Source organism: Danio rerio, chromosome 25, assembly GCF_052040795.2.
Source record: "Danio rerio strain M-AB ecotype USA chromosome 25, GRCz13ab, whole genome shotgun sequence".
In the NCBI taxonomy this organism is placed as follows: Eukaryota; Metazoa; Chordata; class Actinopteri; order Cypriniformes; family Danionidae; genus Danio; species Danio rerio.
The window spans coordinates 11,526,164-11,551,749 of record NC_141045.1 but is presented as its reverse complement, the minus strand read 5'-3'; the positions used below and the strand labels follow the sequence as shown (position 1 = coordinate 11,551,749).

The window sequence follows — 25,586 nt, the reverse complement described above, 5'->3', positions numbered from 1 at the left end:
TACGCTGCCAGGAATAACTGATCATATAATTTTTTACAGTGTACAAGTGTGAAATTCTGATGAAAAAAAGCCATGCAGAATTGTTAATGAAAACTCTGAATTTTTAAATAATTGTAATTGTGAGACCACTAAATAAACCTGAAATTTCGACAGTTTTTCATAAAGACATTTACTAAAAATGACTAAGAATTATAAGATATTCAATAAACTCAGAAAAATAATTCTAGGATATACGCAGAAGGACTTTTAATTTTCAGTAACCTGAATCAAGCACTTCTGGTGAACTGTATTTCGTTACAAAATTGGCACATTTGAGGTCTGTTTTCTTTAAAAATCAGTGATGTTCATTGCCTAATAGATATTTGAAATAAAGTAGGTCTCAAACTAGACAAGAAGCACTGCATTAAATAAAAATTTTCCCTGCCATGTCTTTAAAATATAAACATTTATTTTGCCTCAGTATTATTAATAGAGTTTCTGTACTATTCTGCTGGTATTGACGATGCTAGGTCATCTCGTTTTATGCTCGAACAAATAAATGAACGCTTAAGTTTATTTAACTGATTTTATTTTACATACATTGTGATGTCAATACTGTAAAGAAAGCTTATAAAATTGATATTAGTCAGAGAAACCGTTTACTGGAAGTTTACCTTTGGCTGAAAAAGGCAAGCTGTTCATATAGCCCATTGCAAAGAATAAATTTAGAGATGTAGCTAAACTACAAATTGCAAAAATTAGGCTACAGTTGTAAATCTGAGAAAGAAAAGGAGAAAGAAATTCTGAGACATAAAATGGCCTATGAACAGCGATTACCACATAGCATATAAGTCAAAACTACAAACAGAAAATTCTGAGGAAAAAAGTCATGCAGAATTTTTAGATAAAAACTCTATTTTTGAAATAATTGTAATTGTGAGACCAATAAAATAACTTAAAATTTCGATAAAGAAATGTACTTAAAATGGCAAGAAATACCTTTCAGATTTACAAGATTTCAATAACAGTTTAGCTCCAACTTCCTTCAACACACCTGCCTGGAGTTTTCTAGAATGCCTAGAAAGAGCTTGATTAACTGGTTCAGGTGTGTTTAATTGAGGCTGGAACTAAAATATGCAAGACACCGGCCCCCCAGGATAGAGTTTAAACACCAGTGCTCTGTAAACTTGTGTAAAAAAGTATTCAAATTCTAAAAAATGAGTCAGAAATGCGAAATAAAGTCTACAGTATAAGCTAAACAATTATACCACAATAGTCCAATGTTGACCAAAAGAAGTAGTAAAAAGCTTCATTCAAAAAAAACAAATGTTTAAAAACAATTTTATTATTGAATTTGTAAAACATACATCTATTTACAAACATCGAAAAATGTACAAGGTGGCATTTTGTGATTCAGGATGTATATTGAAATCCATATCAATATAAACCACAACCTGCAATTTAATTGCTTGTTTTTTTTAACCCAGTCCTTCATTTTAAGTGTTTCACTGAGTTAAATCTCCTCTATGAGTTCATTCAACAGCACTTCTCAGGGCTCAGGGCCCTGTGTTCAAGACAAATGACGGTAATCCAAACAATAAAACTAAAGAAAACTACAATTCTCATTTCCAGACACGAGTGGAATTCAAATAAAAAAAAGTCAATGGTACATTTGTAAACAGTGTTGAAGAGTGTGTAAAAACACAACCAGATAAAAAAAAATACATGACAGACAGGCACGTGATTATTATAAAAACAACAGCGTAAGTTAGTCCCATGGCGTCAAAGACAAAACTAGCGTCATAAATAAAGGCTTCACTTAAAAGCTACGTACGAAGAAAAAAAAAAGTCCTTCATTTCTCTGACTCTCTCCAGCCTCGAGCGTTTCGGCCAAACTTATAGACAAGCCTACGTCCATCAACCCGTTCCAGGATCTCACGTTTATAATAATACCTTCAGAGAGGAAAAAGAAACATGTCAGAAGCTCAGCATATTGATCGGAAATCTTTAAGAAGCTGCGAAACTCCGGTGAAGATGTTACCTCATTGCTCGACTGAGCTTCTCGTAGGTCATACTGCTGTTATTTTTCTTCTTTCCCCAGAGCTGAGCCACAGCTTCTGACTTCAGAAAGCGGAAAACGCCCTCGGAGCGATCCTCCCATTTGATCAGGCCTGGGTTACGCTCGGGGTTCAGGAGAATGTCTCGGATGAACTCCCAAAGGTGCGTCCCACGGGGGTCTGGTGAAATATGAGATTGTGTGAATGAAATGAGAAAGAGGAGGAATTTAAAGCAAGACTTGAATGAAAAAGCACGTCTTCGTGCCAGAGGTTTCAGTTATAAGTGCTGCAGGCAGGCTCTCCAAAGACTGGGGTGAAGTTTAGGACACATTAACAGAAAATAAACCTGTAGGGAAGTAAGAAAGGAAGATTCTGTCAACTTACTGTGTCTTTTGACTTGTGACCGCTTGGGATCTGGAAGAGAGAATTGATCTTATTAAAGAAACAACTCAAAATTTTGAATATACAGTAAAAGTCTGAATTATTAGCACCCCTGTTTATTTTTTTTCTCCAATTTCTGTTTAACGGAGAGAATAACACATATCTAAACATAATAGTTTTAATAACTCATTTCTAATAACTAATTTCTTTTATCTTTGCTATAATAACAGTAAATATTATTTTCTTAGATGTTTTTTTAAGACACTTCTATACAGCTTAAAGTGACATTAAAAGCCTTACCTACGTTAATTAGTTTAACTAGGCAGGTTAGGTTAATTAGGCAAGTTATTGTATAACGATAGTTTGTTGTGTAGACTATCAAAAAATTGCTTGAAGAGGCTAATAATTTTGACCCTAAAATGTATTTAATTTTAATGTATTAACATTTAAAAACAGCTTTTATCCTAGCGGAAATAAAATAGTCTTTCTCCAGAAGAAAAAATATGATTGCAAATACTGTAAAAATTTCCTTGCTCTCTTAAACCTCATTTGGAAAATATTTAAAAAAGAAAGAGAAATTCAAAGGGGGGTAATAATTCTGACTTCAACTGTATATTGTGGAAAATGTATTGAATAATGTCTTAAATTTTGTAATTTGGCCCAGAAAAATTGGACTCATGGTTGGAAAGATTGATTAAACTCTGGCCTTAACAACTTGCCAATCTAGAACAGAGCTGGATATTTAGTGCCTGAGAAATGCTGACAGACAGCAGTGCCAGACATAATCTGAGCAGTGCCAGACGTAATCTGCTTTTTTTTTTTTTTTTTGCAATTTGTGTAGAATTTGGCATAAAATAAAATCTGATTTATGCAGATTTTAAGAGTGTTGGAGCTGAATTGTTAGGGTTTCCCATTAAAACAATTGGATTAATGCAATGGTAAATATTGTTCAATTTCACTAAATGGGGTAAACAAAATGTCTGAGAGTGCAATCCAATGAAAGCCATGATGGGAGTGTAAAGATCTGTGTATTATTTATTTTCAATTCCCTAATGAAAGAACCAAGATGTTCATCTATTCTGCTATATAATGATTTTAGTTTGGTTTGGTTAATATTATCTATCATTTAAAATTAATTAACTTCTTCAACCCAGACTCTCAGTTTCCCTCCTTCTACAGCAACTATCAGAGCACGTCTAGTGCAAAATGCGCCTACAAATGGCCATAATTAAGCAAATACCAATAAACTAACAATAGCAAGCCTTAAAGTTGGGTAATTCTGCATAATTTAACTACTCTCCTACCATCAATTTAGAGTCTGAAAGCGAAACTCTTAAAAATTACAGAATTATTAAAGTGTAAAGCAAGGGTTTGTACCAGGCCATCTGGCACTAAACATGAGCCCTATGGCTGCGTTTAGTTGTGCATAGCTAGTTTTTATAGACAAAATCCATGTATTTTTATTTGGAGTTCACAACAGGTTCACATTTATCCAGCAAATTCTCCAGAACAGAGAGTGAAACTGGCTTCAGTGAAGTGCAGGAATTATTCATGAAACTTTATCAAACTCTTTCCTTTACACTTCAGTAGCCATTGTTTGATTATACTCTTGTTTGCAGAAGTCTGTCACCAGTTCCGTCTTCTCGATGACGTTGGACATGTTGTTAAAGATCACAAGCAAGTAATGTGTAGTTTGACATGTTTAGGAGTCAAAATCATAACATAGAAGTGACAATATTTTGGGTATTATGAATAATTTTAGGTCTATAGAGTCATGTGAATATGATATTTCGTTAACAATTTAGTTTAGATCATAATTCACAGTATTAACTAACCATTAACTAACACTACTAGCTTAATAAACTACTTTTTAGATGTTTATTAATAATATTAGTTTTTAATAGGTTTGGTAATGAGTAGGATGTAGAGATGCAGAATGAGATAATACTTTATAACGGTTAATGTCTTAATAATAGGGAGGCAATAAATTGGCCATAGTGGATGGGTGTTTTCCAGTACTGGGATGCAGACAAAAGGGCATCAGCTGCATAAAACATATTCCAGAATAGTTGGTGATTTATTCCGCTGTGGCGACCTTTGATAAATAAGGGACTAAGCCGAAGTAAAAATGAACAGAGATGTATAAAGTACTAGAGACCCAGACTAAAGTAGAAGTATAAGTGCTCTATCGAAAAAAGTGACTTGAGCAGAAGTTGAAGTGCTCTTTAAGCACCATACTTAAGTGGAAGTACTAAAGTAAAGCTTAATAAAGTTTATTTCAAAATGTACTAAAGTACTGAAAGTACAAGTATTGTGTAATGTGGTTATTAAAGAAAGCAGTCAAAAGACCTCATATTGTTTTGTTTATTTTAAATATCTTTTTTGAGGCACGTGATTAAGCAGAACGAAAAGAAACAGGGCTTATGATTTATGTGAACTAGGAGAACGTTTTTCTCTCGCGCTTGAACCACAGATCTGACAGATTATAACAGCTTTAACACGCACCTTTCAAAGTTGTGTGTCACAAAAACACTCCGTAATCCACTCAAAACACTATTGAAACCCATTTTCCGATCGCAAATTACCGGTTGTAAACACTGTAAACGGAAGTTCTAAACATTCTACCAAAAGACTCTGGCCGCTATGGCACCCTCCATGCAGTAGCCAAGAAAAAGGTCTATAATTGTAACGAGTAGGGGTGTGAGTCTTCACTGGTCTCAAGGTTTGGTATGGTTACGATTATCATGCCGTCGATTCGGTTTAATTCGGTATCTTCGGTGCATTGGTGCATTCACGATGCTTTCTATACATAATTAGATTTTTTCATCACAACACAAGAATTTTTTATTTTAAACATTTTTTTATTTTTCAAAATAAAATCAATAAACATATTAATATTTAAATATTATTTGTAATACAATTTTATTCTTTATTACGGCGGTAAGATATATGAACTGTACCTTTAATTTGACCTGCTCAAAGAAAACACTCTTTCTGAATGCATCAAACAAAACTCCAACACATGCACAGAAGACAGCATGAGCATTTATAGCTAATAAACTAATGTAAATATTATCCTGCTTGCTTTTTAAGTGCTGACAGGTGAGGTCTTACACCCCTTTGATTGGTTATTGTCTTCACCTGCTCAACAGAAAGGGCTGCGATCGGCTTTAGAAATAAAAGCGCTATTCACCCATGGCAGGAAGAATAGCCTCGGTTACAGTGTGTATGCGCATAATACGCGGTTAACACAAAAAATCCGTAATAGACACAGTGGAGAAAACTTGCACCTCAGGTATGCTCGTGTCTGTATCCACAAGTATCACTTTAACAGCCAAGAGGAGAGGAAAAGTTACCTCACAAATAGGCCAGCGAGTCAAATGTCTAAAGTATGAGAGAGAGAGAGCGAGAGAGAGGTAAAGATGGAGTTTTACAGCGTTTCCTCATAGTAGTGAAATAGCGGCTTGTGTGCTGTGCTGCCTTCATTATAGTGAGAGCGTTATTTACTCGCCCTTGCCTCCGCCATAGTATTGCGACATCGCACATAGGAGATAAATGACGTCAGTACGTAATAACCGGTTATGATCTATTACTGATATCAATAATTTTGACACCCCTAGTAACGAGTAACAGTGCAGCACATAAAAAATCTATTGGAGCAAAAGTATTAAACTCATCGAAAATATGTACTGAAGTAAAAGTGGAAGTAGGAGAAAAAAATCAATACTCCAGTAAAGTACAGATACAGCCTTTTAGTACTTGAGTACAGTAGTGAAATAGTTGTACTTCATCACTATACATCTCTGAAAATTAATGAATGTGGGTAGACTCTGATTAGTATCAGTAGCTTTGCAATTTCTTTGCATGACAGTCTAACTAGTCAGATCTCAGTCCTTTTTTGCCTGCAGCGAACAAATCCTTTCAGTTTTGCAGCAGGAGCTATAAGGAAGAACAAACAGACAGACCTGGGGCGAATGCCATTTTACTATAACTATTGAGTCCATGGGAATGGAACCTATAACCTTGGCAAAACACTAAATCAACTTGATATGCTTCAGTATATCCACAAATATAATGGAATTTGGATACTATGATATTATCATTAGATACAGTAAATATACCATGTTTCTGCCAGTATTGTGTTGTCATTTATGTATTAATATGTTTAATTTCAGTTTCTTTTTCTTGGTTGCTCTTTAGATTATTTTTGTTGCCATGGTTGCGTATGTTGTACACCTGTGTCTTATTTAGTTTAGTAAAGTATAGACGAATTACCGGTTTGTAAACATTTAGCATTCACACACAGGGAGGTTGCAGAAAAAAATAAATAAATCGGGAGCGTTAGCATTTACAGCGAGGGATTGACATCCGATGTGGTACAGTTTGTTGTTGTATTAGGGATAAGTTATATTGATTACATATATTATTTAAATAATGCTTTCAGCATATTATAACAGCTTGTCACCCAGTGATAAGCACAGTTATTTTGCAAAATTAACGTTAAAGTGAGTGGCGTTCATCTGACAGGTCCATTTGTGATAGCACCCTCCCAATGGATATTGGATAAGAGGAAATATACAGCTATCAAATTGAAACTCCAAATGATTTTCCAAGAGAGTTAAAGGCCTACAATTCTTTGGATGCCTACAATTTTGTTCTGTGTGGTCATGTGCAAGAAATAATGATCCATGATTACCAGAAACTAGTGCTGAAAACCGAGGTTCTGCCTAGCCAAAGACAAGCAAAGAAGATTGAGCTATACAAGGCCTGGGTAATCATCAACAAGCAAAACAACTGCATTCTGACAGTAAACTGCACCCGTACGGCAGGGTATGTGAACTTACACTTTTGCATTTCATTCTTGGCATTCAGTGTCCACAGTTTAATTAACCATATTTAACAGTTTTAGCTGACATCATTGCTGCAATCAAAAAAAAGTAATGTGTTTGATTCAGCATTGAGTGAAATTACTGATATGAAATGAGAACTGCATTTTAATTAGGTCGAGCATTTTTCAATAGGTCATCACTCCATTTAGCTCTTTTGATGGCTGTTAGCCAAAGACATCTGCGGTTGGCATTAAACGCAGTGTGGTGTACGGTAAAATTTAAGTCGAATTTGACATCTGACCACAGAACACGACATGTTTGCTATTGCAACCGGTCTTTTTTTACAACCGGTATGCATGGTTGAACCCGCGTTTGGCGTAGGTAGGTAATTAATTTTTTTTATAACCCCATCTTTGTCAATTATTGTTTTTAGTGGTTATTTTGGAGTATTTTGGTTTCATAGTACATAATATGTATGTGTTGGATTATCACAAACTTTTTTATATGATTGAAAGCCAAAAGAGAACCGATATTAACATTAGCTTTAGGATAATTCAAATGAAGGTCTTTTACCTGGGCTTGAAGGAGCTGGCGAAGGCAATATGGAGCTAGGCTGGAATGAACTTTTAATATCAAACAGTTCTGAGGAAAGAGGAAATAAATTGTCAAACCATCAAGTTCACGCATCGATAATTTAAACACACAGACACACACACCAACTTGTTTTATTAAGAAAATACATAAATCACAAAAAAAGGTACCTGGATTGCTGTAAAAGCTGGATTCTTCCTTGAAGGGGAGAATTGAACACGGGAAGTCTGCTGAATAAAAATAAAAGGACTTAGTTACAAAATGGTGACATAAAAAGTCACCAACTTTCAAAAGATACTCAGATGAGAGTCAGACATTGTTAAATCCACTGAAATGATGTGAACTTCACACTAAAAAGGATTCAGTTGAAACCAATATCTCTTTTGCTTTTACTTTGTGTTTGAATACTCACCATCTATTTCTGTTTTAATGTCGGCTGGTGTGAACATATCTGTTTGACCATACTGACCTGCAAGACAATAAATGAGAGACGACAAAAAAAAAAATGAAGGAATGTTTCAACACTTCTCAATATCAGAGTGTGTTTTGCAAGGGCTATCATTACATTTCCAAGTCATTCCCACATCATGTTGGCGTAAACCAGTTTATCTTGCTGGTACGGTTCTCATATTTCACCTGCATTCGTTTTTCTAGATTTTATAAGGTTTAGTAACACACCGTAATGGAAACTGTATCAAACTTGTAGTATCAAATGTAAACTGGCTTTTTACAAACTTTTTGGGAAGCAGCCTTATGATTTAATTTAGCAAGTACATGTAATGTACAATCCGTTTATCTAAAAACTTGTAGGATTACATTGTGTGCATTTCACCATGAATTTTATTTATTTTATTTTTTATTTTATTTTATTTATTTTAAATTATTTTTATTTATTCTTTAAACAAATTCAAGTGTAAGAAATGGATTGTTCAATATTTTAATGAATTCAACAGGGACAAAGGTTCAATGGCTAGACCTTCCAAAATCATGCTTGCAAGTATTCACCATTGAAAAATTGTACAAAAGCACGCACATCCCTCTAAACACAAAAGGTGCAAATTAAACATTCATCAAAGGCGGCAACACCAAAGCTCCAAAAATACAAATTTATTAAATTAAAAAAGCTGACACAAATCGTGTAACGTTTCGAGCCACACGGCTCTTCAACAGACTCTGATGAAGAGCCGTGTGGCTCGAAACGTTACACGCTTTGTGCCAGGTTTTTAATCTAATAAATTTGGATTTTTGAAGTATTCACCATTGCCAAAAAGCATTTTTCTCTCAATATAATGATTATATTGTAAAAAAGTGGCTTCCTGCCATTACTTCCTTTTTGAAAACAGACAAGCTCTGACAAAGAAGCTTGGTATTAATTATTGGAAGTATCAAACACAGCATAATCCATAACTGCTTAATATTTGGATTGCAAATACTAAGATAAACATCTCAGCGGCAATGTCAAAACAACTTAAAAAAAAAAACGTCAAATTGACTGGATGTCAATTGACTACCTTGATGTCAAAACTAAATCAAATTGACTTTTGACATTGGCATCAAAAATTAATTATAAGACAGTCCTGTAATTGACTTTGGACGTGTTTTTTGACAATGCAAGATGTCAATTTGACGCTGTTTTTACATCAAGGTAGTTTACATGCATTGTACAGATACAAAGTCATCATTTGCAATTGAAGCTTTGAGATGAAAAAAAACCTTTCATATATTATAATACTTTTTGTGTCCTTGTATTGGTGGTCAAAATGGGATCCATCTGTGGATGTCAAATGGACATCAAGGTTTTGACATGAAACCGATTAGCGTTTTTGATGTCATGCTTCAGCAGTTTGATGTTGTTTTGATATCAACGTGCCTGCTGGGAATGTTCATGTTCCATGGTGTACCAACTAAGTTTGGTTTTTGATATTTTTCACCTTAATTTGATGGAAAATTCAAAGAGAGACAAGAAATGATTGGACAGGAGAGAGGAGAATTGAATTTGAAATGGACTACAAGCTAGGTCACCTAAAGCCCTGTTACACCAAAGGCTATAGCTCTGACCTGGATAATCATTAATTGGCTAGCTAACAATTGAAAACGAAGTCAATCCCAACCACAACATCCCTAACCCTATCCTCACCCCCAATCGTAACATACTCCATCACTGGCAATCAAAAGGAAACCATAGATTAGCAAGTAATTCCAACCCAAAACCAATACTAAAACCCAACTTTAACAATCTGATATCCTCTTGATAGCTTTGTTGATTCAGTGACATTTTCTACATGGCAAAATCCCATTTATCATTCTTTTAGAGCTGGCAAAGTAGACCGGGTAAAGATTCAACTGAATTACATCTGGATCTTACCATTCCACTTGAGGTCAGTCAGGCTCTGAAATAGAATTGAACCTACGGATCCGGCCGCCCGTGTGAAGTCTTGGAAGCTCATGTTGCACAGTTGCCTCCCGTCAAGGTCAAAGTTTTGAAAGGGAATGCTGGTGGCATCAATTTGGTGCATGTCCAGTGTCTGTTGGAGCCATTCCCACACCTGAAACTTTGTCCAATTCTGTGGGTGAGGATCCTGAGTCCAGAGTCGACTTGTAAAATTGGACGTCATCATAGAAACTGTGGATACAAGTTGAAGGAAAACAGTTTAAAAAGATGCCACTTTTAAAGCCCTGTTACTACATTGGTCAGCTTGACCAGAACCATCTAGCTTAAACATGTTTAAGATTTTTAGAGAATATGGCTAAGTGAGACAAAATCATCTAAAGGGGTGTTTACTCCACTTCTGGGAGGGCTAATGTTCCCCTGGTTTTTGCTTCAACCAACTGCAAAACATTTGCCAAGAGATTTCCAGAGCGTCTAAAGGCCTTGCCTAGCTGATTCTGGTCTGCCAAATTGAGGTTGGAGCTAAACTTTGAGTCTGTGGGGAAAAGCCCCTTTCGGCCACAACTTGATCATCTGAGAAAGATTTAGGAAAAATCTCAAAAGATTCATATGTTCTTAAGATAAAATCTCTAGTGTCTGATCACTAGTTTGGCATGTTCACCAAGAGCCAATTCATGACAGTTGCAATCAAATGTTTCCTTTAATTAAATTCTGTGGCAGAGTCAGAAAATGTCAGACTATTTCCTGCAGCTAGAATTTCTTACAACAAGTGTCAAGCCAATAACCAATAGGAGCACTAAACCTAATGACACAATCAGTAAAACAACTAAAAACCACTTCAGGGAAATGTCAAAACAGCTTCATTTCTGGTTTTATCTTCAATGCAAGTTATCAGTCAAATTAATGCTACAGATTATTTATGTTCACTTTAAGGCACAGGTGTCAATTCCAGTTCCTGGAGGGCCGCAGCTCTGCACTGTTTCAACCCTAATTAAACACACCTGATCAAACTGATTGAGTCTGTCAGGCTTGTTTGAAACCTACAGTTAAGTGTGTTGGAGCAGGGTTGGAACTAAACTGTGCAGAGCTGCGGCCCTCTGGGAACTGGAATTGTCACCTGTGCTTTAAGGTATCACTTCAGAATGTGGGTTACTGAACCTATGGATCCTGTCATGGATTGATGACATCAAACTTCACATGATCTTGCATGTGTCTGTGTTTTGCACCTCTTCATTGTTGTTCAGTCTGACATTATAACGACTGAGACCTTACAGTTTGACATGGGGCCAGACTTAAGCAAGAAAGTCTTCAAGCAAGCCCCCTGGGACCTTCTGTCCTGGAAAAATAATTGGCTGTCCAGGTCCATCAAATTGAGGTTGAAAATAATCTATTCAGGACAATGTCCCTCAATAAACAGATATGAACACCCATGATCTAGAAGAACCAGAAAAGAAATACTACTCGTATCAGAACAAACTTAAATGATTGATTAGGAGCTTGTGTACTCTATGTTACTCCAAGCTACGTTCGAGGGTACAGCTGATTAACCAGCAGTGTCTTTGTTGAAGTAAATTCTCTAAAGACGTTTTATTTGTTTAGATCGTGCCAGTCTTTAAACTGGCTTCTCGTGACTGACTGTCTTAAACAGGTAATTTCCAACCTTTCTCATCACGCTCACTTGTGATTATCACATCCAAATTCAAAACTCCTTGAATAGGTAGTGTAACCCCTGCTGGTCTTACATCACCCAACTCGCTCCTAGCTGGAACCGAACAGGCGACCTTCCGCATGGGGGTTGGTTGTTCTAAGAAGAAGGGTAAAGACCATGGCTTCTAGTGTCTGCCGCTAAAGCACCTTTAGAGGTCAGCGGTCTGAGGTTTACCTGCACAGCACTTCACTATCTGGCCTCCGTTACACTCACCCCCTAAACCTCACTCCTATCTGGGTCACGGCACCAATGTAATCCCCACCGGTCCTACATCACCCAACCAGCTCTGAGCTAGGATCAAACTAGTGACCTTCCACATGGGAGTCGGTTGCTCTAACAAGGAGGCTAAAGACCATGGCTTCCGTCGCTAGAGCACCTTTAGAGGTCAGAGGAGTGAGCTTTACCTGCACAGCACTTCACTAGCCACCGTTATCCTAGTTTATTAAGGGGTTTTATTGAGGTTGAATTGTGGGTCTTTGGGACCAAGGTCGAAGACCTCAAAGTTAGAAAGGACATAATTTATGCCATTGAGCAGCTAAGCCAGTATTTTAGCAATGGTAAAACTTATATCAAATAGAGAAGACAGTTTCACACTGTTAGGAATGTAAATAAAGTACTGCACATGATTTCTAGATAAGTGTGAATCACTTTCACTATCTATATCATGGTCCCCGCAACTGATAACCTGGTAACTCCCGCAGTGACTGCTAGAGTAAATGATTAACCTGCCAGAAAGGGTGATAAACAAAACTGTTTTTGCACTGGACCACGGAATATTTTCATAAGAGTCCCTTGTTAGGCTCCGTATGTCAAGGTTTCAAATGAGATAACATATTACCATCAGTGCAGTTGTAATGGGTCGTCCAAGAAGCAGGTAGCTGGTTGTCAACACTCACAGTAGCTGGGATACTCATGACACCACTGGCCTGAAGGACCATGATCCAGTGCTGTTGAATATAGGAAACAGAAAAGAAACTTCATTTGCTGCCACACAACCAAACATGATTCTGCCACTTTCTGACGCATTGCAACCTTAACGTAGACTAAAAGAATCAGAGTTTACGTTGGAAGAAGGAATGGAGTTGAGTTTTTTTGTACTTGTGGCCATCGATCCAACAGCCCTCTAATTTTTAGCCCCAAGCCTTACTCTACTACACTATGGAAAATCAGTCATGATGAAACTTGTCGAGCGGCAGAGTAACACCACACTTGACGACATTCTTGTAATAGTAAACATACACACAAGCTCAAAAGTGGACGTATAATTAAAGTGTAGACGTTATACCAGTTTCCAGTTGTGATCAGGGAGGGAAAACAAAGGTCCTGTATGTTCGGAGGGGTAAAGGGAGGGGGTGAAGGCTGCGTAGGTGTCCTTCGTGCCACGCTCAACCACACATGCAGACACATTTGCACAGGAATGTGTCCGTGTGTTGAGCTGCTTTGCATACATAAAGGTCCACCTGTCCTTCAGTTAAACAGTTAGATCAATGGTGCAGTCATAGCTTATATCATCGGATCTACTTTCAGCGTTATACAAAACACTTTTGAACTGCTTTGAACTAATGCTTTAAATCCCTTTGTGTTAAATTTAGCTGTTGAAGTTAGCTTAATGCTACCTTACGAGTTAAGCGTAATAAAAGCTAATCATAATCACATCCTGATCATGAAATATATAGATAAATAATTGTATGGCACTGTTATACCCGAGTAGACTGCACTGTTAGCATAGCAACATGCTAACTCAATGGAAAACAATTACAGTCGGTCTTAACATAAACTGGGGTGATGCAAGTTAGTAATTTACTGGTTTTCTTGATGTTTATTATGCATCTTTATGTCTCATTGTATATCAGAACATTGTTAGTGGTAACAAATTGTTTAATAAACAGATATAAATTGTATCTACACAATCAGTTTTCTTCCTTCAAATCAATATAACTGCCTATTTTTAACTATGGGTTCTGGTAAGACATGGATGATGTGATTGTTACAGACTTGACTGCTATTGGTTGGTTGCTGCTCATTTGCATAAAGTTACACTTCCTTCAACTTTTTAAAATCAAATCATCAATGCCAATTTCTGCTTAGGTTGTTAGATCTGGCAATTTTGCATTTGAAGTCACTCGTTCACTTGTGAAAGGAACATTGGTGTAAAAAAACAACATGGCCGCCACACTCAAGGTTTCTTTGGCAAGCTGTTTCGAACTTCTGAAAGGACTTCTTGCTGTGAGGCGACAGTGCTAACCACTGTGCCACTGTCCCGCCCCCATCCCAAAATATTTAAAAGTGAAAACAAGCAAAGTCACTTAGAACAACATGATGCCAAAACAAATGGGGATAGGGGCGGGACAGTGGCTCAATGGTTAGCACTGTCGCCTCACAGCAAGAAGGTTGCTGTTTTGAGTCTAGGCTGAGCCAGTTGGCATTTCTGTGTGGAGTTTGCATGTTCTCCTCGTGTTGGTGAGTGCTTTACTTTCCCCCACAGTCCAATGGCATGTGGTATAAGTGAGTTGGGTAAACAAAATTGGCTGTAGTGTGTGTGAATGGGTGTTTCCCATTGATATGTTGCAGCTGGAAGGGCATCTGCTGCGTAAAACATATGCTGGAATAGTTGGCACTTCATTCTGCTGAGGCGGCCCCTGATAATCAAGGACTCAGTTGAAGGAAAATGAATGAAGAATATTTTGGGGCTTTTAGTGTGATGGTTCCCTTACAAGTCAAAAAAGTCAGAGAAAGCGTAGAGACTTTCAGTTTCTGTGGAATTACTGGACTTATTATGTATGGGTTTGAGTAAAATGTTAATATTTGTTTTATTCAACAAAAGTCTGACTGCATTTCTTTAAAATTGAGAAAATAAATGTAATTTAGGAAAATGACAATATTTTATTTGTTGGGATTGAAAATCAGTGCAATTCCATCAAAATAATAATTTCTTAATTTCTTATTTCTTTTATTAACTTAAAAGACTTATGAATATAGTGTTTTACATCTGATTACCTCAAGGCCTTATAATATCCTCCACACCATGCACTCGAACATGGAAAAGTGATGATCCCCTCATTAAATTTTGAATGTTTTCAATCAACCTTGTTTCACCTGAGGTGTTCCCGGTTAAAAGCGACCCCAAAAGCAAATGAACAGATAACCGGATAAAAATCAGACGTCCATCAGACAGAAAACATCCTCATACCAGACATCCCTAGTCATTCCCGGGCATAGATGTATGAATGCTGGCATCCGGGAGTCTCTATGCATTTTCGGAAGTGCATTGTTGGTGGTTACAAATGTATCATTGTTAAAAAAACACAATTATCTTTCGTGGGGGCCTGTTTGGCGAACTTGGGATGTCTGCCATACACAACACCCCAACTCACTCACTCATTTCTGACTGAATAATATCTTTTGCAGGTATACATCTCTTTTCCATGCTTATGCGCCGATCCTCCAGCCTTTTCTCACAAAGAAACGTAACTATTTTACGTTTTGCCAGTTTAGTGACTAATTCATACAAGTTGATTTTAAAAAGAGGGAACAAAACCCCAACCCTAAACCCAACCATCATTAGGGGATGAGCATATCATGTTAAATAGTATTAAACACCACTTTGTTCACAGCTAAAAATTAATCAACAAAAATCTGGTGGTGAAAAAATGTGTCCTAATATAAGAGCAGGTAAAACAGACTGGTGAGTTTTTACTAGGAACAATAAAGCAACGGGGGTGGGATGTGAACACAACAGGAGGGTTAACTGAAGTTAAAACATTGGTATTGTGCTGTCTAAAATTACAGTATGTCTGAAAACATTTATTTTAAATAAATAAAATTTGGAAAAAATGTCATAAGTAGTTTACACTAACACGGTTTGTTCAAAATACTTATTTAAAATGAGACAAATCAACACAATTCTTGAGTTTTTCTTTCAGGACTGCTTAATTGTTTTATGTTCAATCCTCTTAAAGTTAACTGAATTCCTTCATGTTGTCCCCCCCTAGCATTTTTAAAGCATACAGTACAAAACAAACATACACATAACTACGAATCCCTCTTTAAAACCCGTTTAGTTTTTTTGACACAAAGTCAAAGTTAATTTGATTCGACAGACTGACAGTAGCAATGCCTACAACAGAGGCAGAAATATTTGCATTGACTACTCTTATTGACATTCCTCCGAAGGCTTGTAAACCTGTTTAGTTTGATTGAACCTGTTTATTTCTCGTATATGCATTAGTGTTTAACAGCGTATGTGAACAGCATTACCTGTGCTCTCGGCTCTGCTGATTGACTTCCAGCGTGAAATCTGACCTTCAGTTGTCTTTTTTATTGATTCTGAGATGGCCTAGGAGATCATTTTATGGAATGTGTGTAAAACCGACAGGAGCTATGCTAACAACAGATAATGTTCACACCTCAAGCAAACAAAGGATATTAGAAGCTTGTGTATTTTTCCTAAAAAAAAAAAAAACTAGACAGATTAACTCAATGTTTTGATGCTCTCACGCTAAAGTTATTTCGATGAAATTATTCCATTAATTTGTGTTTATTAACAATATTAAAATATTTGGTTACGCTTAATTTTAATGTTTAAACTCAATAACAAACCATTAACTAAAGACGTTTAGCTCACTAAACTAGTAATTAGCTTATTGATTAGTAAGGAGTAGTTAGGTTTAGGTGTGGGCTTTGGGTAGGACATGGAATGTAAAAGAAGATAATGGTTCATAAGTACTAATGAACGTCTTAACAATAGATAATAATAGTTAAAATATTTCTTCACACTTTATTTTAATGTATAATCCATGCTATTAACAAACCATTAACTATGACGTTTAGCTCAATAAATGAGTAGACAGCTGCTTATTAATTACTAAAGTAGTACTTGGGTTTAGGTCTGAGCTTTGGGTAGGACTTGGTATGTAAAAGAAGATCATGGTTTATAAGTGCTAATAACCATTTAATTTCTTAACAACAGATAATATTAGATAAAATCTTAACAATAAATAATAATAGATAAAATATTTGTTTATGTTTCATTTTAATATATAATCCATGCCATTAACAAACCATTAACAAAGAAGTTTAGCTCAATAAACTAGTAATTAGCTACTTGTTAATTAGTAAGGTAGCAGTTGGGTTTAGGTGTGGGCTTTGGGTCAGACTCGGGATGTAAAATAAGATCACAGTTCATAAGTGCTAATAAACAGTTATTATCTTAATAGATAAAAATAGATAAAATATTTGTTTACACTTTAATATACAATCTATGCTATTAACAAACCATTAACTAAGACGTTTAGCTCAATAAATGAGTAGATAACTGCTTATTAATTACGAAAGTAGTAGTTGGGTTTAGGCCTGGGCTTTGGGTAGGACTTGGTATGTACTGTAAAAGAAGATCATGGTTTATAAGTGCAAATAAACAGTTAATATCTTAATAATAGATAATAAAAGATAAACAATTTGTTTATGCTTTATTTTAATGTATAATCCATGCTATTAACAAATCAATAACTAAGATGTTTAGGTCAATAAACTAGTAATTAGCTACTTAATAATAAGTAAGGTAGTTGTTGGGTTTAGGTCTGGGCTTTGGGTAGGACTTGGTATGTAAAAGAAGATCGTGGTGCATAAGTGCTAATAAACAGTTAATATCTTAACAATAGATAATAATAGATAAAATTTTAACAATAAATAATAATAGATAAAATATTTGTTTATGTTTCATTTTAATATATAATCCATGCCATTAACAAACCATTAACAAAGAAGTTTAGCTCAATAAACTAGTAATTAGCTACTTGTTAATTAGTAACGTAGTAGTTGGGTTTAGGTGTGGGCTTTGGGTCGTACTTGGGATGTAAAATAAGATCACAGTTCATAAGTGCTAATAAACAGTTATTATCTTAATAGAAAAAAATCAATAAAACATTTGTTTACACTTTATTTTATTGTATAATCCATGCTGTTAACAAACCATTAACTAAGACGTTTAATTCAAACCAGTAATTATTCATTCATTTTCTTTTCGGCTTAGTCCCTTTATTAATCTTGGGTTTCCTTATACAGCATTTGTTATACACAACGGATGCCCTTCCAGCTGCAACCCATCTCTGGGAAACATCCATACACACTCACTCACACTCATACACTATGGATGATTCAGCTTACCCAATTTCCCCATGGCGCATGTGTTTGAACTGTGGGGGAAACCGGAGCACCAGGAGGAAACCCACGCGAACTCAGGGAGAACATGCAAACTCCACACAAAAACGCCAACTGACCCAGCCGAGACTCGAACCAGTGACCCTCTTGCTGTGAGGCGACAGCACTACCTAATGCGCCACTGCATCACTTAAACTAGTAATTAGTTGCATATTAATTAGTAAGATAGTAGTTGGGAGTTTAGGTTTAGGTGTGGGCTTTGGGTAGGACTTGGTATGTAAAAGAAGTAGTATAGTTCATAAGTGCTAATAAACAGTTCATATATTAACAGTAGATTATAATAGATAAAATATTTGTTTACGCTTTATTTTATTGTATAATCCATGCTATTAACAAACCATTAACTAAGACGTTTAGCTTAATAAACTAGTAATTAGCTGCTTATTAATTAGTAAGGTAGTAGTTGGGTGTAGGTGTGGGCTTTTGGTAGGACTTGGAATGTAAAAGTAGATGATGGTTCATTAGTGCTAATAAACAGTTATCTTAATAATAGGCAGGTAATAGTCCAGTAGTAAATGGTGTGGATTGTTACTTAAACTAAAATGTTACCAGTTTGTTTATTAAACTGTTATATGTACAAATGCGTAAAATGTACAATTAATTTAAAACATAATTTTCTAAAATGTTTGTCACATAAGGAAACATATAAAATAAATATAAATGGGTATTTTGCACAATCGTAATTTGACAAGCGAAACGTTTTTCCCCTCCAACTCAAAGATCATTCATAAATCAAATGACTTATGAATCGTTCATTGTGTCATTTTTAACAGGAAAATCAGGTCGCCAGATTCGTTCCAGCATTACGAAACTCATCTGATGTGTTATATCCCAGACTGCTGTTACTATAGTAAAGTCTATCGTAATGTATGAGGAAAAACAAAACTATAAACACATATTTTGGTGTTTATGACATTCTTTACAGTAACTGAGCCACTGAGCTGGGCTACACGCCAAAGACACTTCTCTCATTTGCGAAGCCATAGGGGCCGTTTACACTTCATTTGTCTGTGTTGTACACAACTCGCAAAGGGTTTATCGGCTCTACAAAGAATCCAGACGCTCGAGTTACACACAAAAAAATTAATGAATGACATTTTATTATATAGAGATAAGCAACCAATGCATGTGCAAAGCGAAAAGTGATTTTTATTCAAATAATGACCTTTAAAGACATTTTTTGCAGCTTTTTAAAAGTTGGTTCAAAACTTTCTTGATTAAATTTTTAAACACAGCTAAAAATATTAACAGAATTAACATTTAAAAATATTTAACAGTTAAAAACATGAACTGTATTTTTAGCTATTCTTTTAACTGCATTTAAAACATTGTTATTGTGCTGTCTGAAAATTATGTCTAAAAACTCGGCACATTTTTATTTAGATTTAAAAAAAAAAAAAAAAAAAAAAAAAAAATATATATATATATATATATATATATATATATATATATATATATATATATATATATATATATATATATATATATATATTTAATATTTGGAAGAAATGTCATTAGTAGTTTACATTAGTTTAGTTTTTACTCAAAGTTAATAATACTATAATAAATATAGATAAATATAGTTATAATTTAGAAAATGGTTCAAGAACTAAACAGATAAACAGATGATTAATCAAGTTTAAATAACATTTATATTATTATACCATTTATATGATCAAATTTGTATTAAATATATATTATAACCTACATTTAAATTAACATTAGCTGTACTTGTCTGTTGTATTTTAACAACAACATGTCTGAAATCTTTATTAAGTGAAGTTTCATAAACTAATTTTGAGAGGAGCTTGTGATTTGATTGATCATGGCTGGTCTCTCATTTGTAATCATTAGTAAGCCAATCGGATTATTCCGAACTAGCTATAAATAGCTTGTCTAGCATTATTCCTTTTTTGAAGAATCCCCCCATCCACCCCATTTCCTCTTTTACCAGGGGAAGCTCTCGAGAACTACCTGATCTCGTACCACCTTACATGCTCATTGACCAGGCGGGAGCCCTGGGCTCAATTATCTCCGATCTCAGGGTTCTCTCCCGGGACAGCATGCCAAATCTGCTATCATTATCAAGCAATATCTAAGTGTGAACTCTTGAAATAATTTTAATTCTGACTCAATATAGATCACAAAATACTTTTAAAGCAGTAAAAAGCTGTTTACAAAATGTATAAATAATAAATGTTTTGTTTGGTTTATTTATTCAGGTTTTATGGTTTCATTATAATTATGGAGGATGAAATATCTAGATCTTTAAATATTTATATTAATATCTTATTTTGTATATTTAGCTAAATAGCAGATCCACTGTTTGTATTTTTAAGTTACAAAATATAATATATTTAACGGCAAATATTATTTTCTTCACATTTCAATATTCTAGGTTTCACATAGATTTAAATTAGAGTATAGTAAAACAATATTATAAATTGAAAAACATGTATACATACACACACACACAATATTTATACACAGTCAGATTTATTAGCCCCCCTGAATTATTAAAGTCAGAATAATTTTAGTTTATATGTTTATTTTTCCCCCAGTTTCTGTTTAACAGAGAAAATATTTTTTCAACACATTTCTAAACATAATAGTTCTAAACATAACTCATTTATAACAACTGATTTATTTCATCTTTGCCATGATGACAGTAAATACGATTTTACTAGATATTTAAAGGCTTAACTAGGTTAATTAGGCAAGTTATTTTATAATGATGGTTTGTTCTGGAGACTATCTAAAAAAATGAGCTAAAGGGGGCTAATAATTTTGACCTTAAAGTGGACTTTAAAAATGAAAAACTGCTTTTATTCTAGCTGAAATAAAACAAATAAGACTTTCTTCAGAAGAAAAAATATTATCAGACATACTGTGAAAATTTCTTTGCTCTGTTAAACATAATTTGGGAAATATTTTAAAAAGTGTGTGTGTGTGTGTGTATTTTAATAGTATGATATAGTACAGTAGACAAAATCACGTAAATTCTTTCTTTAAAATAACTTTCTAAATTCAACAGCAATGTGCAAACTAGTAGTTGGAGTTGATCTTAAAATATGTGACAAGTTTGCCTGCAAACCTGTTTAACATGCATCTAAAAAAACAAAAAAGCCTTATGTGAGGTAAAGTTCCCCGAGTAAAAACAACAAAAAAAGGAACAAAATGTACTTTCATTTTTAAAATAAAGACATACACTTCACAGCTCTCGTATATCCATTGTAACACTAAACAACTTTCCATCATCCCCTGTACTGACAAACAAACTTTGTTTTTTTCCCCAGTAGAAAATCAAAGAGAATGAAATGATTCCTTACCAGAGATGTTGATAATGGGATCCAGTCGGACTAGAAAGTTAAAGTTGTCTGAAGTGTTTGGTGTCTGTACGGGACAGAGGTTTGAGTTTGATAGAGAGACAGAACTGTGAACCTGTCAGTGTTTAGGCCTGCTGAACTTATGAACTTCACGCTGACCAATGAGGATTTTTATTCTACCTGCTTCCTTCTGCTTTGATTGGCTGATATTCATGCCAGGTGAGTGTATTTGCATGATGCCAAAAAAAAAAAAAAGGATTGTAGAGAGCTACTTTCACTATGAAGCACACACACACACGCTTCAGCAATCCTGCCAGTTTAATCTGTTGATGTTTAACGAAAACTGAACCATCCTGTTTGCCTTAAAAAATAGCTGCTTGTTCAAAGCACTTATTTAAATTGAGCTGTAAAAATCACAATTATTGCTAATTATTTTTGGACAGCTTAATTGTTTTATGCTCAATCCACTTAAATTTGTAAAAAAAAAACAATTAAGTTAACTTGATTGATTTGTGTTTGGACAACATGAATGAAGTGTGTTTGGAAGCCTGCATTCATTACAGTGTGAATAACAGACTTCAAACAACAATTTCTTTGCACCACAAGACCTCCTTTATTCAACCCAGGCGCAATCTGTACATACCCCTGTATACATTTCTGGAGAGCGCCAAATACGTCCCAGGAGCTTTTGCATTTTTTGTTTTCGTGAATCCACTAGAGGCCACTGTGTACGCTTTAAGATCTCAGATTTCTCTTGCGAGAGCCATTCACGCCTGCTATTCTCACGTGAATCCACCAGAGGCCGCTGTCGACTGACTGACCCAATAGCTGCAGATTTGCACTTGCAGGCTTGCACTCTCGCACTTGCACTTTCAAGCAACTGCACTTCCTCTGCAAGTGACGTCATTTACAATCAACACCTGTGCCCGCTTGCATGAAAGTCCTATGTAATTTAACTAAGGAAATTCATTAAGAGCATTGCAACAAACTTCTTATCTGTCACCCTCTACCTAAGTGTCTTTTTAAAAGTGTTTCACTGTAGTTTCTGGCAACATATGGCGACGGGCGCAGCAGTTGCTATAGTTACGTAAACAAATCGTAACGAACCACGAATGCTTGCCTTAAAACAGCTTTGCAGTACACATCATCTGTGCTGTTTTCTTTCCATTATGTCAAGACGAGATTATGTTTTGAAGATCTATAAAACTGGGATGGCATCATGTACAGTAGAGACTCTTAAAGCTGCACTGAAACTGTGATTACATATGGATGCACTCCTGTGCGGACACGTATATATTTGTTTATTTATTAAATGTTTTTTTTTATAATTTATTTACAGTCATGTGAGTCTTTTATCTAAAACATTTTTTGGGGTGAGAATGTCTGCATTTTAGTGTTATTTGTTCATTTAAGGGAGCTGACTAGGTTCCTTAAATGTTTTAAAAGGAAATTATTAATAAAGACTAAGGGAAAATACTTAAAATACTTAAGCACATTACATTGCAAATTATTTCTTTAAAGGTGTCACAGTGGCACAGTGGGTAGCTAGCATGATCGTCTCATAGCAAGGTCACTGGTTCGAGCCTTGGCTGGGTCATTTGGCATTTCTGTGGGGAGTTTGCATGTTCTCATCATGTTTGTGTAGGTTTCCTCCCGGTGCTTAGGTTTCCCCCACAGTTCAAAGACATTCGCCATAGGTAAATTGGGTAGGCTAAATTGTCCGTAGTGTATGTGTGTGAATGAGTGTGTGTGTGTGAATGTTTCCCAGGGATGGGTTGCAGCTGGAAGGGCATCTGCTACATGTGCTGGATAAGTTGGTGGTTCATTCCGCTGTGGCGACCCCTGATTAATAAAATGACTAAGCCGCAAAAAATGTTAAAATGTGAAAAATTTAAATTAAATTTAATTAAAATAATATGATTTCAAAATAAAAGTGTTTTTGCTTTACTGTGATGTAAGTAATGTTTCACATTATATGTACATTATTTTTTAACTTTATTTGCATATTTAATTTTCTTTCAAGTGAAATATTTTCCAAGCATATTTATATATACGCATAAAATGGTTTCAATTTAGCAAAATAATAATAAAGAAATAAATTAAATCCACCATTTTTACACACTCAAAATATTTTTTGTCAACTTATTTTTCATTCATTCATTCATTTTCCTCTGACTCAGTCCCTGATCCATCAGGGGTCAACACAGCAGAATGAACCACCAACTACTCTGGCATATGCTTTACGCAGCGAATGCCCTTCCGTTCCCAGATCTCAATCCAATAGAGCACCTTTGGGATGTGGTGGAATGGGAGATTCGCATCATAAATGTGCAGCCGACAAATCTGCAGCAACTGTGTGATGCTATCATGTCAATATGAACCAAAATCTCTAAGGAATATTTCCAGTATCTTCTTGAATCTATGCCATGAAGGATTACGACGAGGTCCAAAAAGGGTTCCAACCCGGTACTAGTAAGTTGTTCCTATTAAAGTGGTCGTTGAGTGTACAGCACTTGTCTTTGAATTGTGGGGGAAACTGTAACACCTGGAGGAAACCAATCAAACCAATCCAATAACATAGTCAGCATGCTATAATGATTTTTAATTGATGTAATGAGGCTAAAAATTCAGCTTTGAAATTGCAAATAAATTACATTTTAAAATATATTTAAATAAAAAAAATTCTGTTCTTGCTGTATTTTAAATCCAATAAATGCAGCATTGGTCAGCAGAAGATACTTCTTATAAATAAATAAATAAATAAACATTAAAATAAATATAAAATAAAAAAATAAACGCATAATATTTTAAAATTTTTGTCTGACATGTTCTTTCTGTTTTTCCAATTAAACATACATTTTGATTTGATTTGTTTTCTAATTTTATTAGATTATTAGATGTTTTTAGATGTTCTGATGTTTATTTTTTAATTTTAACATATCGTTTTTGTATATGTGAACTTTAATATCAAACTAATTTTGTGAGGAGCACATGCTCATGATTGACCCAGATGGCACAAATTAGTTAATCACGATCCTCCAATCAAGTCACTATATATATATATATATATATATATATATATATATATATATATATATATATATATATATATATATATCCTCATTTCCTTTATACGGCCATCATCATCTGGAAGAAACCCTCCTCCTCCCCTTCTTCCACTTTTAAGCTGCGTTCACACTGGGCTTTTCTTCCCATAGACTTCCATTCATACGCACGTGAATGTGTCAGACCAGAAACGCAGGGTCATGCGTCAAGTTTTGCAGGTTGCTGCATTGCAAAGTTTAAGCTTGGTGAACTTTGACCTGCGAAATCGCATCACTAGTCTGCGTGAGACCAATCGAGGATCAAAACATGACCTCTCTGGACAAAAATTTCAAATATGGAGCAATCGCTTGCTTTTTAAATATCTAATCGCCCCTTTTAGCAGCGCAATACGACAGAAGTTCGCAAACTCAAACTCTGGTGTGACCGCAGCTTTATCCAGAATGGATGGCACGGTGGACCAGGGACTAAAACTTTTGCCTCACAGCAAGAATACCAATGGCGTCGGGTCCGTGCTGGACCATCTGGTATTACTGTGCAGAGTTTGCATGTTCTCCTCGTGTCCATGTGGGTTTCCCTTGGCTTCAAATTCTTGAAAATCGTTTAAAATAACATCAATTGAACTAAAACGTATTTCATTCAATCAAGTGAAACTAAACCAAGCTAAAAATCCTCTATAAAAGACCCATCATTAAATCCACCCAGACAACCTGTTAGCAAAAACAAAACAACCCCGTCATACTGCAGAACTACCAAAACATGATCAAACCCAAGCCGAACGCCTCCCGTTCTCAGTTCAGCCCAGCTCTGATCGAGACCAACATGCTGTTTTCTTGATTTGAGGCCTGAGCGCTCTCTGACACACAGAAACAGCAGGTTGCGGCGCTCAGGTTAGCTTCGCACTGCTGATTAAAGAGAATCTGAAGCTTTAAGACTTGTAATGGGTAAATCACAGAGGAGATCTGACCTGAACATATGTGCTGGATATTACAGACATCCACAGCTTCACACTGCAAACAGCTGCACTCCAGCTCTGCCAAAGAA

The 25,586-nt window shown here is 35.4% G+C and overlaps 1 protein-coding gene across 8 annotated transcripts in view; it reads right to left on the bottom strand.

Annotated features, from left to right (window-relative positions):
- Nucleotides 1-1,304: 1,304 nt before the first annotated feature.
- The window catches only part of ehf (ets homologous factor), a 101,269-nt gene continuing 76,987 nt past the window's right edge, over nucleotides 1,305-25,586 (bottom strand). For 3 of the 8 annotated variants that reach the window (XM_087311036.1, XM_087311035.1, XM_087311034.1), the window contains 9 exons: nucleotides 25,510-25,575; nucleotides 12,773-12,881; nucleotides 10,203-10,460; nucleotides 8,250-8,306; nucleotides 8,008-8,067; nucleotides 7,820-7,888; nucleotides 2,421-2,450; nucleotides 2,021-2,216; nucleotides 1,305-1,932 (listed from right to left, as the gene is read on the bottom strand). In XM_087311036.1, coding sequence (XP_087167162.1) covers nucleotides 1,833-1,932; nucleotides 2,021-2,216; nucleotides 2,421-2,450; nucleotides 7,820-7,888; nucleotides 8,008-8,067; nucleotides 8,250-8,306; nucleotides 10,203-10,460; nucleotides 12,773-12,881; nucleotides 25,510-25,539 — 909 coding nt within the window. In that variant the 5' untranslated portion in view covers nucleotides 25,540-25,575 and the 3' untranslated portion in view covers nucleotides 1,305-1,832. Of the gene's footprint in view, nucleotides 1,933-2,020; nucleotides 2,217-2,420; nucleotides 2,451-7,819; nucleotides 7,889-8,007; nucleotides 8,068-8,249; nucleotides 8,307-10,202; nucleotides 12,280-12,338; nucleotides 12,882-21,482; nucleotides 21,624-25,509; nucleotides 25,576-25,586 lie in introns of those variants that run through there. The other 5 variants (XM_087311037.1, XM_087311038.1, XM_087311039.1 and 2 more) reach the window with 4 other exon arrangements.